This window comes from Pygocentrus nattereri, chromosome 17, assembly GCF_015220715.1.
Source record: "Pygocentrus nattereri isolate fPygNat1 chromosome 17, fPygNat1.pri, whole genome shotgun sequence".
In the NCBI taxonomy this organism is placed as follows: domain Eukaryota; kingdom Metazoa; phylum Chordata; class Actinopteri; order Characiformes; family Serrasalmidae; genus Pygocentrus; species Pygocentrus nattereri.
Genome location: NC_051227.1, coordinates 20,290,451 through 20,309,330, shown reverse-complemented (window position 1 = coordinate 20,309,330; position 18,880 = coordinate 20,290,451). Strand labels below are relative to the sequence as shown.

At 40.4% G+C, this 18,880-nt stretch overlaps 1 protein-coding gene across 9 annotated transcripts in view; it reads left to right on the top strand.

Annotated features, from left to right (window-relative positions):
• Positions 1 to 18,880, top strand: part of robo2 (roundabout, axon guidance receptor, homolog 2 (Drosophila)) — a 608,847-nt gene that overhangs the window by 343,429 nt on the left and 246,538 nt on the right. For all 9 annotated transcript variants that reach the window (XM_037546536.1, XM_037546541.1, XM_037546543.1 and 6 more), the window contains one exon: positions 15,713 to 16,039. In XM_037546536.1, the coding sequence (XP_037402433.1) occupies positions 15,713 to 16,039 (327 nt within the window). The remainder of the gene's footprint in view (positions 1 to 15,712; positions 16,040 to 18,880) is intronic.

The window sequence follows — 18,880 nt, the reverse complement described above, 5'->3', positions numbered from 1 at the left end:
TCATCTGTGAAGGATTTAAGTAAAACATTTAATTATAAGGGATCAATAGAGGTTGGAAAATTCATGTTTAAATGAATTATGAGTGTTTTTGGTGCCTAAGCCAATGCAAACCTTACAAATGTTAGGGAAAGCATAATGTAGGATATGGGTCCTGTAATTTGCACGTTCCTTAGAAGAATTTGTAAAATGTCTTTTGCATAGACTGAATTCAGCAACTGCCCATTTGGTTTTATTATGAACCGGGTTTGAGTGAATGGGTTTTCTGCCATATCTATTTATAGGTAAATGTGGCAGAATTATTGTCTGTGGTAGTCATGTTCTATAACTGCAACAAGTCCTTTGGTAAATACTTTGACTTGAAATATAGGCTGATAACCAGGCCCATACAGATTAAGGGGTTCATAACTTTATCTTCAAGGTAACTAGAGAAAGTAAGTCAGATATGGTTTAAGGATCACTCTGTTTCATTGTAAGCTTGATGCATTTGGAAACTTTGCACATTCTTTTTAATCTTGTCCTACTTATGTGAGTTGTTGTGCTTCAGTCTCTGTTAATACTTGCATAAGAAGGAATTTAAGGCTACCAAAGACCTGTACCTCAGCCTCAATATGAATAAGACAGACAGCCCTTCCCCCACTGACAAGATTAATACTGACCCACACTGACTGCACACACCTGTACAAACACCTGTGCACTGTTGAGAAGTGAGCTGTGGGGCACATGCTCAAACATACAGCATCGCACACACACATGCACTAACTTCCTAACTCCAACTCGGTCTTTCATAAGCAGGTGATTTGTCCTGCAAAATTATGTTAAGTGGCTGTGATTTAGCGATATATTTTCCCAACCTAATCCTGAAGCTAGTTTCTGGAGCAACCCGTTGGGAAACCACAGCTGCATCCTCAGGTGAACTCACCTAGACCTATCCACCAAACATAGTGATAGAAAAGAAACTAGTGTGAGATAAATGTAAAGGCCAAGTTCTGTGGGCTTAGATAGTGTTGAGGAGATAGCAATGCGGCCTTATCTCGCTCTTCATGTGGCGGGCTACAGGCCAGGGTTGAGTGAAGCAGCGAATCACATACACGCTCTGCTGTCTGCTTCACTGTGCCCTCTGGTTGGCTGTGTCTCAGCAACCCCTCAGATAGGAAGGATCTGTGTCAAGGCTGAGTGATTCACCACAACACTAACAGACAAGAGTGTGCACATGCACAGAACTGATCATAGAGTTTTTGTTTGTGTAAACAAAGCTGAATGTCATTCTGTTGTCTTATTCTTAAAGATTGCAATTAATGTTACTCAAAGTCCAAAGTATTAAAGGAAAAAGAGAAATGTATCCACCTTCCTATTGTCTGTACAAACTCAGGTCATTAGCATCTTTGCACTTAGAATTTACACAAATTTGTCTACAGATCGACATGATGGTGTGAAGCTATCCACGTTTTTTTTTCTGTGAATCAAAGTACAGTACAGTGAATAATAATGCAGTTCAATGAATTAAAATCCACAGTAAATTGACACACACTGCAGTGAATCGAAGTACAGTTTAGTGAATCAAAGCCTGTATTGAATTATAGTGAAGTATAATAAAGCAAGGTACAGTGCAGTGAATCTAAGCCTGAATTGAATTACAGTAGCATGCAGTAAAGCATGGTACAGTGAGGTAAATCAAAGCCTACAATGAATTGGAGTACAGTGAGGTAAATCACCCTGCAGTGAATTGAAATACTGTATGGTCAATTAAAGCATACTGCTTTGAATCAACATACAGTGCCGTGATTCAAAGCTTACAGTGAATCAGAGTCCAGTGCTATGAATCAGAGCCTGCAGTTAATCATAGTACAGTGCAGTGACTTAAAATCCACAGTGAATCAGTATACACTGCAGTGAATTAAAGTGCATTGAGTCAAAACCTACATTAAATTACAGGAAAGTGCAGTAAAGCAAGATACAATGCAGTGAATCAAAACCTGAATTGAGTTACAGTAGAGTGCAGTAAAGCAAGGTACAATGCAGTGAATCAAAGCCTGAATTGAGTTACAGTAGAGTCCAGTAAAGCAAGGTACAATGCAGTGAATCCACGCCGACAGTGGATCAGAGTACAGTTTGGGGAATCACAATATGCAGTGAATTAAAATAAGGTTCAGTTAATTAAAGTATAGTGTTATGATTCAAGGTGCTGTGCAGTGAATCAGAGCCTTCGGTGAATTCAAGAACAGTGCAATGAATTAGAATCCACAGGGAATCCACATACACTGCTGTGAGTCAAAATGCAGTGAATCAAAGCCTGAAATGATTTACGTAATGAATTGAGTAATGAATTGAGTAAAAGCAGGTACAGTGAAGTGAATCAGTGCCTGAATTGAATTACAGTAAAATGCAGTGAATCAAAGTCTACAATGAATCATAGTACAGTTCAGTGAATTGAAATCTGCAGTGAATTGAAGTACAGTGCCATCAAAGCATACAGCTGTGAATCTAGGTACAGTGCAGTGAATCAAAGCCTATAGTGAATAAGAGTACAGCACAAAGTATCAGAAACGGCAGTGAATCATATTACAGTAAAGTGAATCAAGGTATTTCTAGGGCTACACCATTTTATATTAGAAGGCTTAGAATAATAGGCTTGCTTTTGTTCTGTGTCTTTAAGATTACGAACCGATGATAACCTTACATTGTGAACGTATGTTTCAGTATTGATTTTCTTTTTTTTTTTTCTCTTTTGAACATCTGTGCATCTAACTTTGATATAAAGTGCTTAGGTTAGTGTTGTCAGTAATGGGTAACTTAAACTACTGACATGCGAATCACAGCTCAGTGCAGCTTTGGTATTATAGGTACAGAAGATGAAAGACCACTGTAGCTCATTGCGTATTTTCCTTCAGCAAATATTTGAAATCAGTGTTTAGTTTCCCAAGCCAAAGTCCATGTTTGATACAGCAGTGAGTCTGTTTAGCTGCAGGGGATTGGTATTGACCACTGATCCAAAGCTCATGAAGCTCCAAGCCTGTCCTTCCCTCAAAGCCCAACATCAAAGAGGATCAAAAGCTGGCAGACAAATATGCATTGAGCAACAGCGGAGTGTGCGACCTAAATTATAGGCACAAAAGTATGCTGTTGCTTTTGTAGGTCATGTATTTGTTAATTGCTGCTGATCACACCAGTGCTAACTGCATTTTAGCATGAACTGCTGTATGTTGTGGCCTGTGTGAAATAGGCTACATGCAGTGCATTACAATTGGGCACTCAAATTTCCATTACTTGGTTGGTTGCAAAATATTGAGCTTTGAGATGTGTGCAATTAAATTTTGAAGTAATTAATTGGTTTTCTCTGATTCAAATGCATATGTTGTTACATGAATTAAATATATAAGAACAACACAATGATTGCCAAAAGAAAGTCATTTGAAATACTTTATTTAGTTGGTGTTTTTACTGTGGATTTTTAAACATAGTTTTATATCTTATAATTGAACAGGTTGTTAAGTTATTTGTAATTAAATAACTAATAATTAAATCTAATTGGCTGTTCTGTGTTGCACATTATTCTTAAAGAAATCTAGACTGAAACCCTCCTTATAAATTAACTGAGATTGGGCTTGGACAAGCAGTAAGCTGAATTGATAGAGATATGCACGTGTGTTGTTTTTTGTGACATGACAAAATACATTTAATTCAAAATGGGCTGTTTTTGCAGTTCAGTTTCCAAATGTGGACTGTAAGGTACATTTCTAAACTTTAACAATGTTTCAGCAATGCAAAAAGCAAATAAAATTTGTTTTTCCATGATATGGGCCCTTTAGGTTGTAACTCTGAAACCTAAGCCATTGTTTGGATTGTTATTATTGGCAGCAACTGCACTAACTGTATTTATGATAAGAGCCAGCTGTGTAGCTCTAACCAAAACAAGCCCAGCAGAACAAGCAGTGAGCTCATTTCCCTTTGAAACTACCTGCAAACCCCCCCACACCACACACAAATGCTGACTGGATTAAGTGTCCTATAAAATAGGAATTTAATAAATCTCATTGCATGCTTTGGCTTACAGAAGCAGAGTATGGTTGAAGTTTTGATTAAATTGTGCTGTAAGCACAGTTTATCATACAGGAGATCTGTGAGCATACCTGTAGTGTGTGGAGTGTTTGTGTCCAGATCTGCAGGCATTGAGGTGCAATGTTTAGCCAACTCATTGTCATGACTAGGTGGTTAGCAAAAGCTAAGCCCTCTCACAACCCCTCCAATTATCAATTCATCTTTCAACGCCGGCTAACGTGGCCACGTAAATGACTCCTTTTCTTTCTTCTTTTTTTTTCTTGCTCTCCCCTGCCCTCTTCTCATTTCCACAGCAATAAAGGCCGTATTTATTTTTCTCCCTATTCAATTTGCCTTTTGCCTGGCTCTGGGGCCATGTGGGTGAGGAGTAAAGAGATTACAATACAGGAGGCGGAATCAATCGCTGCTTTTCATTCTGCTCAGCCAAGCCCAGCCCAACAGGACTGTTTAGAGCTGGCTTGTCACCGGGAGGGTAAGAATTGGCTAAGAGCGCCCCAGCACACCTGCTTTTGCAGATTCATCAGAGCTTTGAATCCCCACACACAAAAAGTTCAAAAACATTGCGCTTTATTACGTGCACTGAAAGGCCACGTCCACGCAAAGTCGCCTACCTCACACAGTCAAAACATATTAAGATATTAGCTTGTAAGAGGCATTATAATTCTAAAGCCCCTAATTCTGTACCTCCTGAGGTTAATATTTTCCATTGAGTATACTTACAAAACAGATGTAGTTGATCAGCAAAGTCATATTTGGTGTTTCATTTTCCTTAGTTCTGCGCTGGACCTACGAGGCTAATGTAGCTACAATGTAAAATGAGTCTTATATTAATGAACAGTGTATAAACTCTTTGGCTAAATAATCATGCTTGTCCAAAAAAATCCATCAAACTTCCCGCTACAACATGGCTATTACTGCTTTTTTAATAGCTATTTGACCTGTTTCTGTCCATTTCTGTAATAATAGTACATCATACAGTAGCAGAAACTACAGTAGCCTTTATGGAAACCAGTATTTTTAGCGACATTAGCCTCATAGTTCTGCTGGAAAACAAAAGAAACGCACTTCAGACACCAAGCATGTCTTGGCTGATCAGCTACATTCAGAGTGAGGGTAATATTGAGTAACTTTGACTCTTCACCAAACTCTTTAAATCTAGCGTGTTTGTGTTCAGGGCTGGGTAGTGGGCAGTGGATGCAGCGCTTGGCGGGGGTGGACAGAAGAGGCATTGGTGTGTGCTCTGGAGTGCAGCGGCCCATTGGAAATCACTTGATCTGCATCACACAGCTCAGTGTCCCTGCCAAAAGCCCTGACAGCAGCCCAGCAGGAGAGAGAGAGCGAGAGAAAAGAAAGGCAGGAAGGGTAGGGGCAAACCTGACTCCAGCCCTCATCAACATGCTGCCTTAAACTTCTCTTTTCTTCTCCTTTGAGTCTGAACTTTTCCTCTCCTCTGCAAGGCTTTGACAGGCCATTTCCTTTTGGAAGACGGAGATAGCAATCACACGCACACCATCAACGAGCACTGATGTAAAGAGACAGAGAGATAGCGAGAAAGAAAAATACTGTGAGTGAGGAAATCGTGGGGAGAGACGAGCAGAAAGAAGTCATTCTAAACAAATGGACATGGAGAAATAAAGTGAATCAGTGACTGTTTACATACAGCCTAATAGTCATGTGATAATTTAGATCAATTGGGGGATGAAAGACCTTTAATATATATATAGGTGTATATAATAATAATATAGGTGTATTTAATATACACCTAAATTGGACTGGAATATTTCTTAATATCTACCTGATATCAACATTTTCACAAGTATAATTAATCAGTTTATACAGTTTATAAGCATACATTTATACATGCATGTGTTCTATACACACAACACCTACAACATCTGACAAACGCATACATTTTGTTCAGATTACATGTATATGTAGATGGGTATTTTCATTTTACAAACACGGAGTTCATTTCACAGACATGGATTAAACCTAGTCTTGGATAAAATTACAATGTCAGTGGTGGTTTATAGATTTAGGCTTAGTCTGGGTCTGGAAATCCAGCTCTGTTTCCAAAAATTTGTGAACACATTCCCAAAGCTTCTTCTGAAATTATGGGTATTTCAGGAATATGTCCCCCTCTGCTGCAGTAAGAGCCTCTTCTCTTCTGAAAAGACTTTCCACAAGGTGTCCAAATATTGCTGTGAAGATTTGATTGCATTCAGCAACAGCAGCATGGTGAGGGTCAGGTACTGTTGGATGATTAGTTCTGGATCGTGGATGCCCCTCCAACTCATCCCAGAGATATTACATGAAGTAAAAGTCTCTTTATGTAAACACAGGCTGTAGAAAAATGGCAGAGAGATGGGCTGTTTGAGGTTTGTGGCATGTGTAGTCAGCTATTACTGCAGAAGAGTGGATCCTAATTTATATAGTTTTCTATTTATAACCCCGCAGCATGGGGAGCCAGAGGAACGTGCACTGAAACAAAGTCAATAAGACTGCCAGCTGCAGCATGTGGAGTTGGTATCGAGACATCTGATAATTGCTCCAAGCAGCAGAAAGCAGGCATAGCTGCTGGAATTACCAGTCAGCCTCATGTTTACTTTCCTCATATAGAGCTACACAGGGGAGGGGGTGTATATCTGTGTGTGTGTGTGTGTGTGTGTGTGTGTGTGTGTGTGTGTGTTTTCTGCTGTTATGAGGTGCATATAGATAATGGTGTGTGTTGCATGTGTATTTACAGTTGATATTGAATGTAGGTCATTTACTTACAGCAGCGTGTAGTAGTACTTAATAGTTACAGCTGTTCTACGCTCACTGGGGTGCAGATACTGACATAAGACTGAATGCTAAATGACACCAGTCTGTGTGTGTGTGTGTGTGTGTGTGTGTGTGTGTGAGGGAGAGAGAATGTGAATGAACAGGCGACAAGGCAACGAGTCCAACTTTTAAGATTTGGGATACTGAGGACTAGGTCTATGACCATATAAGTATTTGTCATATTGCCAGGAGATCAAAAGTTTGATCTCCCTTCCTGGGAGATCTCATCTCATCTCCTTCCTTCTCATCTCCCTCCTTTCCATGTGATCCATGTCTGGGAGTCCAAGAGAGCATAAATGGTTTCACTCTCTTTTGGTGGGTAGGATGACCTTCACTCTCCCTATCACATGAGCATCTGTTAACAGAATTAACAGTTAGCGTTCTCCTCCAAGCATCAGTATCATTATATTAGCGGCAGTTGGAAATTATCTTGTTGTATTATTTGAGTCCAGTCTCGTTATTGTCTCGATCTGAATGCCGTTTGGACTTCGTACTTCGCCGTAGGGTGGGCTTATTCCTGAGTGTAATGCCTCTATCTGAGGTAATGAGAAACTGAAATAAACTCTTTTTTTTCCCCATAATTATTAAACATTAATAATACTTTCAAACAGAATAAAACAGTCCTGCTGGTTGAGGATGTGGTTTTGTTGTTTTTGTAGTTGATTGTAGTTTGTGACTTACTTTAATTAATAGTATATAAATTGAACAATAATACTTTCAGGCTGTATAATATTTAATATAATATAATAAAGATTTCTTTCTCAAAATATATAGTTAAGTATATTATTTATTAATATATATCATGTATATTTAATGAATTTACAAAGTACTACAAACTTGCCTCTAGTGGTCTTAAATGCAACACTAGGAGACTCATAACAAGAATATGTGACTGCTGACAACTTGTTTACCTTTTGGTGCTAAACTGGGACAAATCATCTACTAACAAAGCTGCTGCCCCTCTAAAACCCACCACTAAGTTGCTCTATTTTGTGTTCTTTACAATTTAGCACATTTAATAACACAAGCAGCTAGCCATCAAAACGCTGTTGTTAGCTAGTGTATCTGTTTTCCTTTGCGAGGTAAGAAGTAATGTTTATTTTTATTGTAATACAGTCTTTGCAGATGCAACACACACCTACATGCTTAATTGGAGCTTTTAGGGGGACTTTTCCATCATGCTAACATACGTTGCATCTGTGAGCTAACAGGCTTGTGTCCACCAGACGATGTTGTTGAGTGCTTATCTAGGTTGAGATCTGCCTTCATGAACCACTGGATTGAAGACAGACCTTCAAGCTTGTGTGTGTGTGAGAGAAAGGGAGGGAGGAAGGGAGGGATAGAGAGAGAGATTATGCAGCATGATATATCTGCAAGGGTGTGTCTTTCCTTATGTGAGAGCATGTGGGGTGTGTGTGTGCACCTCTGTCTTGGAGTGCACCCAGAAGCATCACCCTTTTCTCCCTGACGTTTTTCTACATTGCCCTCTGATGACATGACGACATGATAAATGGGTCCTGTGTCACTCTGTCGTAAGTGAAGACATCCAGAGAGCGAGACTGCTGTTGAAGCTGTATAGTATCACCTATATGGGTCGAAAGGACTAAAACAGGACACTGATCTCCAGGGAGGTTCACTCTGAAGCAGCCATACATTCCAGCTCTCTCTCTTGCAGCTACTGTGGCCCTGTTTACACTGGGTAGTAACATCCAATCTCAGCGATTCAAGTTACTATGAAATAAATAATGACCATTTATTTAGCAGCTACAACTGAGGCCAAAAGCAAATACAGGTTAAAAATTGCAGCTAGGTATTTGCCTGTGTGTGTTTCCCCCACAACTACTGTTGTGAAGTTGGACAAGCTTTAAAATTTTTGTCAAGTTTGTTGAGTTACACTACACCGTAAGAATCATCAGTTCAACCAAAAAAAAAACCCAAAAACTGCACTAATAAGAAATTTAACTGATTTTATTCAACTCACTAATTACTTTGAGTAAAACAATACAATGCGAACATTTAGTTTAATGAGCAAGCACAGTATTTTAAAGCAGAATCAAAAGCTTCTTCAAATCGGATTCTGCCCTGTTCTGGTTTTTTCTTAGACTCATTTTATTATTATTAATTCCTGTGTGTCTGATCCTGACCTTTTTTCTGGGTTACTTTTCCTCTGATTTGGACGTTCACATTTGTTGGTCTCTTATAAATAGACAGGTAGAATATAATAGCTACCCTATAATTTGACTAGCTTATTGGATATATGGATATATTGGATAAAGCCAGGTTATTACCAGCCTGTGGCACATATCTGAAATGCAGAAATGCAGTAATGATGCCTTTTCTTGCATTTTAGTTTCACATTGCACCTTGCCACTGTGATTGGAATCCCTTTGGAACCTGTTTGGAAGGTTGCCAGTGGTTACCTCTGATTGGCCCCTCATACACACATGTGCACACATACACACACACAGACACACACGCGCCTGCTTGGCAGAATAAGTGATTTGTCTTTGGGGAGCTTTTTTGCCTTGCTGCTGGGGTGGGGAGCTGGGCCTGGTATTGATTTGGTTGGTGGGCCAGGGGATTTCTCCAGGGAGCTAATAAAAATAATTACAAAAAGATCATCAAAGCTCGGCAGCCTTGTACCCACCACATGAATAAATATGTGATAAAGATAATCAGAGGGGTGCTGAGTCTGCTTGTGTGGTCAGCAGAGTGGGAGAGAGAGACGTTTTCACCTGCTGGAAAAGAGAAAGCATGCACACTTTCTTTATGTATTTTATGAGTTACGCTTGCCCCACTGTGTGTAAACTGTGGGAAACACTGTTAGGTGTAAAAATGGACAGTTTTGCTTCGTCTGGCTTCAGCTTCTAACCATTCCTTGGCTGCTAGATGACATTAGCGGTTTGGGAAAAATTCTAGACATTTGTTGTTTCACCAAACCATCCCCTTAATTCTTTAAGAAAGAAAGATGGAAGCAAGTTTCTGCTTAGATTACTTCGACATGGGGTTTCCCCATGTATTCTCCTCATTCATCATCCACTTCTAAATGAATATGGTGGAACATGTAGTACAGGGGAACAAAATTAGCCTTCTCCCCATGCTGTGGAGCAGGGGGGAGGCACATGGAGGCAGCCATTGTTCCTGACCAGCCTGTAAACAATGCTTAACATTACAGCTCACCCCCTTGAGGCCTCTCTGCGCATCCATAGAAACCATGTCCTCCTCACAGCTCTTCCAGGGTGCAACATTTAATCTTGAAATTAAAATTCATCTTTAACAAAAAAAGGATGTAGAAGTTTGGCTGCATGTGATATGTTGTCATCTATAAAAATGAACAAAAGTGCACTGCATAGCTAAAAGAGTAGTAGCAGCCACTTTAAAGTCTGACTTTTGTTGATTTTTATTGATGAAAGTATATCATACAGCATAAGAAACCATGTACTGGACTCAAACCAAGACTGTTTATGAGGCTGATGCCTTAAAGTTTCCATTAGCTACATTACCCTTGTGCAACTCTCTTAAGAGACTAAAAGAACTCTTAAAAACCTTGGGACCTGTTTGGGCTACCACTCATGTTCAGGCTGAAAAGATTCCCCACCATTCCTCCACTAATACAGTATTTATGTAATATTTATTTGTTAAAAAAGCCCACTATGTCCATTTAACGTTGTTTTTATTATGTTGGGTCCTCCCGTCTTTTTTTTTGTGTCGCGGCGTGTAGTGTGCAGTGGGCAGTCTGTAAAATAATGGTGTCTTTACAGCAGAGCTGAGGGGGGTCGGAGGTCTAAAGGGGAGAAATGACTCTTTGATTGGAGCAGGCCTGGGCCAGGGTGAAGTGCACTCGTCCAGACTGCAGAAAGCTCTTGATTGCACAACAACCAATGATCGCATTAGGAGAGGGCAGCAGCGACAGTCTTTTACCGGACAGAGAGAGAAAAAAAGAAGAAAGAGAAAAAAGCGCTTCAGTAGAATGAAACAAATTGACTTTACTGGTGGCCAGTCTAGTGTCTGGCTGATAGGAAGATACATTAGCCTTTCACAGTGATATGCGACATCCACATGTGTCAAAACAGGGAGAGACTGTGAAAATCAAAGGCAGTGGTTGGTTGAAAGATTTCATGATTTCATAGTTGACATCACAGTTTGAAAGAGTGCCAATGTAGAAATTGCAAGAACTGCAATTTTAATTATAGCATACTTTATTAACAGCATTGTCTTAAGTCTTAAAACTTACACCTGTGTGTGTTATTATTGTGTATAATATATAATATATATAATATTTCTTAGTAGTCTGTGAAAAGCTGAGCTGTTTGATTGTGTTGTTGGGGGTGTCCTGATGGGTGGAAAGCATTAATTGTGGCTCTAGGCTAATTGCAAGATTAGCAGAATTGTGGCTGCACTGATTTTATATGTAATTCTGAGGCTTTCATGTGTGTATGTGTAAAATGTAAGAAGTGTGCTTATGAAATGTGTATACAAATGCAGTAATCTTTACATGGTACACAGAGAAAGTAAAACAATCCATATTCTGTTTATCTAAATGCAAAAGGATATTTTGCAGTCACATTCATCCTTCAACGCATTAGCCATCCCCCTTTTCCTTAGCAGTAATGCAGGCATCTGCTGAGTGCATTTTTCTCTTGCTTTACAGAAGCATCAAGCAGATGGTGCCTCAAGGTTTAAGTGATTAGAGGATGTAGATTGGAATACAAATTGGATTAAAAGAAATTAAACTGATAGAAATTGAATTGCGTGGCGAACGAACACATCTTTGCCACAGCCATGTAAAACCTCTGCCAGTGACACTGTTATAGAGGGGAAGCAGATGCTCCAATGAGATAGCTGTGTGTGTGTGTGTGTGTGTGTGTGTGTGTGTGTGTGTGTGTGTGTGTGTGTGTGTGAGCGCATGTGTGTGTGTGTGTGTGTGTGCGCGTGTGAGAGAGAGGGGAGGGATGGAATGGGGGAGAAGAAGAGGGTCTATACCACTGTCACATTATCTTGCCCCCCCAGTTTATCAATGTCATAATATTAATTAGCTCTTAATTCATTACATTAACGTTTAATGCAAAATCTGTCATTTAGTATGTGATTCCTTATTGTGATAACATTTCTGAGGATTTGCATCAGTGCTCCTCCAGCGTTCTATAGCTGGACAAAATTAGCTAGCAATGAATTAGAGGTCACATGACTTGGCTTCTTTGAGATTTGAATATTTCATTAAGTGATAGAAGAGGAGAAACCAAACAGAGTGTTATGAAAAGAGAGATATATGACAAGACATTCCCCCCGAAAAGAAAAAGGAACTGATTAGAACAGCACATACAGTTCTGTGTAAAAGTCAGAGACCACCCTCATTTATTTTATTTCCAGTCAAAACGGCCATCAGGTACAAATTATTCATTTTTCAGGAGATATTTCTGAGGAGATTAGATATAAGCTTGCCTAGGAAAGGAGAAAAACAAAGAAAAATAAGTGAAAAAATATGAGTTTCCAAAACAGAAGTTGAAAAACGATGAAAAGATTGGGAGAAAATGGCACTCCTAACAACCGTGCAAGACCTGGCAGACCATCAAAACTGTTCCCATCAGAAACTTGAACAGTACTTAAACCTTCCATCTTTGAGAGAAAATCAGGCTCCACTCTTGCTTCAGATCTGAGAAAAAATCCACTCTGAGAAGATGACTTAATGCTATGAGTCTGAAAGGCTGTGTAGCTGTTAAATAGTTCATACTGAGAAAAGGAAATAGACATAAATCAAAAAAGAATGCTGTTGGTCTCAGAACAACAAACTGGCCACCATCATTGATCATCATTGAACATCACTGTTTGGGATTATTTGGCCCATAAGGAGCAGTCAATTCAACCAACTTCCAGGACTGAGCTTTGGAGAACTGAAAAAATAATAATGTAGTTGTTGATGTTTTTCATAACGCTGAAAAATAGTGGCCATAATGAAGTACTCAATGGTCGCTTTGGCTTTTGTCTTTTGCACAGTAACGTATGTTTGTAAGGAAACTGATGTAGACTGTTGATTTGAGTGAGAAAGTGAATAAAACATACGCTGTACAGTCACACAGTTGCACAGTAAACTGTATTTAAATAACTATTACACCTTTAGAGTCTATAGTAGATTAGATCATGTCCCATTAGCAGGTTGTGACCTCGTCCCTGGCCTGTGTTTTGTCTGTTGCTCCACTTAGACAGCAAACATGAGCTCTGATCATTAATCAATGAGAGGGAAATGGCCAGAATTAGCCCAAATTAGGTGAAGTGGAGAGAATTCACCTCCTCCAAACCAGGGTCAATACATCACAGTGGGAGACAATTGACCTTATGAAGTCTTTTTCGGATGGACAAGACACACATCAGACTCTCGAGCACGTGCATGAACGCTGCAGTGCTGGCCATTGTTACTGAAATCACAGTGTACAATATGCAAATGAGCATCTAACCAATCACTGTGGCTTTAGTCACTTGCTGTGAGCATTGTATCCAATCACAGATGTTTTTTTTTGACAGAGGCAAGTAGTGTTTCGAAAATAAGACCATAACACACAATACCACAAGAATACACCTGTTCTTTAGTATATTCCTAAATTGGGGTGGGGGGGTGTGGGGGGGTGGTGTTAGTCATGTACAGTAGTGTATGTACAGTACAAAACAGTAGTGACTTTAGAGATGTAGTGTCATTTTTATAGGAAACAAGAATTTTGATGATAAAATGTAAAAATGCATTAAATTTATTGTATGTATTTTAGAGATAAATATAATTTTATTTTGGTCATAGACTTTGTCTCAAGGTTTTTTGTTAGTGGTGTTACTGAAACATGTCTTTTTGAAAAAAAATGTATTTATATAATTAATTTTATTTTGATTCAGATGTGTAAAGAGAGGTCTTTTTTTTCCTCAGTATATGTTTGTCTAAAATCTTACCAGAAGACAGTGTCAGTGGTGTTCCTCAAGAAACATTGAGTTTAAAACATGATGCAATATTTGCCATTTTCTACTGACAGTGTGATTAGCTCAAATTTAATTAATTTGGTCAGTGATGTTAGTCAGTGTTGTTGCAACTTCGCTGATGTTGTTTGGTATAGCAGACTGTGTTTCACGGTTGAATTACTAATCAACATGCGTACCCTGCTTTCTCCTGTAGTGGTAACATAAGCCTAGTAAAAGTACCAGCATAATCATGATACATTTTTCTCTATGTCTTACAGCCCTACCACACACATACAGCCTCACTTACTATTTTACTCACACCAAAATTACACACACATTTTCATGCTAACCGAATGGCTTCCCTCTCCTACCCTTGTCCTTGTTTCAGAGTGCTGAATGTGCTTCTATATCAAATCCACCCAGTGAGCTGCACTTTATGCACACTCACCATCAGCATTCAAGCTGTACTGGGCCCACTAAACCAAAAGCCCCATTCTGCTTTCTTCTACAACCCCCAAAACAGGTTTATACAGCACTGACACAAAGAACTTGCTACCATGCACCTTTTATACGTCAGCAGAACACCTGGCCTCCTTGGGGACCTCCATGTTCCTGTTTCGTTTGCTCTGCTTTCTCCGTTGAATGATGTACTGCTCTATACATCAGAAAGAGCATGTAGTAATAACAGAGCTAGCTAGTTATTTTATATGACACTTTTTCAGCTCAGCATAGTCTTGATTTTGTTAGAAGAAAAGAGATTTTGATGTATTTCTGTGCCCAAACATACACTTACAGCAGCCTGTGTAATCAAATGCTAAAAGAAACCCCCCCCTTACTCTTTTCTCAAGTCATTCTGAGAGTTAAGCAATTCAAATCCTTGAAAAGAGTGGAAAATGAGCATTTACAATCAAGAGAGGGCCTTCACACACACTAGCCATGTCCTATTGAAGCGTGTAATGCTAACATAGCAGCATTAGCTGGCCAAGCTAAGCCTCTCTTTTTGGCTGGTTTTCGGGGATCAGGACCCGCTTTTGTCTCCAGCTCGTCCAGGCTTCAGTGATGTAAATGCTGGGTGGCCCCATGCTCCTTATCTCTGGGGTTAAGACTCGCACCGCATGCTCTCCCCAGCACTATTATCATAAGGGCCAGACTTCTAGCACAGCTTGCTAGCATCACCCATACATGAAGCAGAGCCATGCAGTGGAAGGCTCAGGGGATTAGCATTTTAACACAGCGTGGGTCTAACCCCTCGAAAGCCCTCTGTCACACGGGGGCAGATCCCTGATGGCCTGCTAGTGCACTACATGACGCCCCAAATTAGCTCACTGGTTAAGCAGGTTTGAATAGTGTGTGGCATGGAAAGCATAATACTTGAGAGTTGTTAGTTCTGAGACTTGGAGGGAAAATAGAAAGAAAAAGGTTTCTTTGCGTATAGTGCTGTGAAAGTAAAGTATCATTGGTCAGTCTTCAAAATGATTCTCTAAAGAAGTATGTTTAGAGATTTCTTAAGTGTGATGATCTCTAGATCATCATCTGTAGATGAAGTTGTTTGTCCTACACCATCCATCCATCCATCCATCCATTTTCTAAGCCGCTTCTCCCTCAGGGTCGCGGGGTGTCCTACACCAGATAAAGATAATTCCAGGCAAATATAAAGGCTTTTCTTTAATTAAATAGCATAGTCCACAGGCATACAATGGGGAATGATTTAACCCAGTATTGAAATTTGGTTCAGCGTAAGTAGCAGAAAGTGCATATATTGCCATGTAAGCCAGTCTGTCGCATGAGATCTTTGAAAGATGTTCCATTCCTTCTCTTTGAGCCTGACTTGCTGCTATGAAACACCTGAGAAAGTCACACACCTCATTTCTCTCATTCTGTATCTGCTTTCCAGGATCCCGTCTGCGGCAGGAGGACTCCCCGCCCCGCATCGTGGAGCACCCCTCCGACCTGATTGTGTCCAAAGGCGAACCAGCCACCCTCAACTGCAAGGCCGAGGGGCGGCCCACACCCACTGTGGAGTGGTACAAGGACGGAGAGAGGGTGGAGACGGACAAAGACGATTCTCGCTCCCACCGCATGCTGCTACCCAGTGGCTCCCTCTTCTTCCTGAGAATAGTCCATGGCCGCCGCAGCAAACCGGACGAAGGGGCATATGTCTGCGTGGCCCGAAACTACCTCGGAGAAGCTGTCAGTCGCAATGCCTCGCTGGAAGTAGCATGTAAGTCCTAGGATTTTATCTGGACGCTTTGTCTTTTTCAAGGATTCAGCATTCTTATTAATTTCTTTAGAATGTTTTATAATGCGACCTCAAGGGTGTTTTTGGCCATTTCGTACACAAACATGGAATGGCTGGGTGTGTGTTTGAAACCAGAAAGGAGGTTCAAACCTTGAAACGTTATTTTAGTTGTTGTTTAATATAGGTTACTGTTGGCCAAAGGGTTGTGTGATTACATGGACACAATTTTGGTCTGAGCCTAATACAGGAAATGATATACAATTATAGCCTTAAAATAGATAGCAATCACAGAAAGTCGGATGAAGGGAAAGACTGCTTGCTGCAGGGTTACTTCAGGCTTTACGTTTTGTTTAATATCAGTTTTGTTAATACAGCTTTGCCTTAAGAAGATTTTGGTGAAATTAACTTTCTTTTCTTAGATCAGAGTCAGGATAAAAGAAAGTTGTTCATTGTCTTGTTCCTGAATATGCAGAGTTTGCTAGACTTGTATTTCATTGTATCAGCACTTTTCAGAGCAAGCTTGGTACTTTCTGCTCTTTCAGTTTGCTTTGGCCAGCTTCTTGGCTGCCCCTCTTGTAGACAGGAGATGGAAATGATAGAACAGGCCAAGAAAAGACCAGAGGGCTCAGATGAAAGAGAGATGGGGGTGTCACTTGACACTGGCAGTAAGTCTGTGGGGGAAATATTGACGGATTTGAGGGTGACCTGTGGATGGGCTTAGCTTTGAAGCAGCAACCCCCCCACAATGCGATACAGCGCCCCCACCAGGCTAATGAGCACTCCCCGAGGGATCATGTCCGGCAAGGCCTTGCTTAGCATCTCCGCTAAGAGGAGTCACATGACTGACAGCTCTGCTACCTGCCCCAGTTCTGTCTTCATAGATGCCAACACTAATAAAATTGATTATGAGGATGATGGCCATTTAGTTTTTTCATGAATAGATATTGACATCAATACTCGGCAGTGCAGACGTTTTCTGTTTGGGTTTACTGTACTTCTGATCAGATTCATCCCTTTCCCCTCTGATATCCAGTGCAGCATTTTCTGCTGATATCAGCCTGATACTGATACCTGGCTCACTATCAGTACTATTCCAATTTTATAGTGACATCAGTTGTGGATCATATCTGACTGATATCTCAAATCTCCTTAATGAGTATATCAAATTGATGGATCACTAGTTTACGGACATTGTGAGGTGTAAAATATTTTTTATGGCACAGAATATGTCCAAGCCCAAGAACGAAGGCTAGTAGTTTGGATTTCAATCTAGAGGTAAAGTTTAAGGCACACTGGACTAAAGTCTGTGGGGGCAATAGTCTGGACTTGCAGCCTAAGAGACCCCCCTATTATGAAGTCTGTTTCAGCCAAGCTGATCAGTACTGCATGCTCTTCTTCACTTTGTTATGAAGATGAGAACGATCCATCACAAAACAAGGAAATGTTGATAAATATTGAATGAATGGATAACTAAATTGGTTGCGTTGTCAGCTGAGACTGCCGTAACGAATGTTCGTGTGTTTGAGTTGAACCTGAGGGAGAAAAGTAGAGGCTGGAGGAGCTTTTCGGTGCAACATTTAGAGAACTGCTTCATTTCCCATTTATCAGCCAGGAGCTGAAGGTACTCAGCAGTGATGCAGGTTAAAGGCGAGGAAGTGGGAAACGTGTGTCTGTGTGTGTGTGTACAAGAAGCTGGTGGGGGGTGTGTGTTGCTGTGGCAAGCTGTCTCTGATCTTCTCCCAGCTCTTCCGTGGCCATGGCAGCAGCCCCCAGGTGCTAACTGTGTGACAGCCGCTTGATCTATCGATCGCTTTAAGAGGGGTCTCCTCGCCTAAATGAAAATTCATGAAAAATTGATGAAGCCCCTCGATTATTCTTTTATTTTTTCAGCTTGGCTCCTTCTCTTTCTTCCCCTCCTTCTCCCTCCTTACCTCTCTCTCTCACACTCCCTCTCTCTCAAGCTCTTTCTCTGTCTTTTATCCTCTGTCGCCTCCTTTCTCCTCCTTTTTTGCCATCTCTCTCTCTCTGGTGGACATGGAGTGTTGAATGCTTTACTACCTCTGGGTGAAGGGTTACAGGTCAGAAGGGCCAGAAAAGATGAAGGGTACAGGAAGTAAAGTAAAAGTAAAGTAAAATTTATTTATACAGCACTTTTCACAGACACAAGCCACAAAGTGCTTTACAAAACATAACACAATATAAAATATGCAACATGACACAGTACAACAAAAATTAAAACAAAACAGGACTGGGAACGCCTTTGCTGCCTTGGCCATTTATCCAAATGCTTGCTTAAAAAGGTAGGTCTTTAGTTGCTTTTTGAAAGACTCCACAGAATCAATTGATCTTAAAAAAGGGGGCAGTGTATTCCACAATTTAGGGGGCGAAGACCTCGAAAGCTCGATCTCCACAAATCTTTAATCGAGAACGTGGAACAGACAGTAAATTTAAATTACTCGACCTAAGAGAACGAGCTGATACGTATGGATGAAGCAGATCAACCACATACATAGGAGCCTGACCATGCAATGCTCTGAAAGTAAGTGTAAGGATTTTAAACTGAATCTTATACTCAACAGGAAGCCAGTGTAATGAAACTAACAGAAGGGTAATGTGAGAGCGTCTATTTGACTTGGTCAGTAACCTTGCTGCAGCATTCTGGATCACCTGCAGTCGGTCACGAGCAGACTTACTAAGTGAAGACAAAAGAGGATTACAGTAATCAATACGAGATGAAATAAAGGCATGTATAAGCATCTCTAGCTCCACCCTTGAAACTACAGTCCTCAATTTACTTATATTCCTTAAGTGGAAAAAACAAGA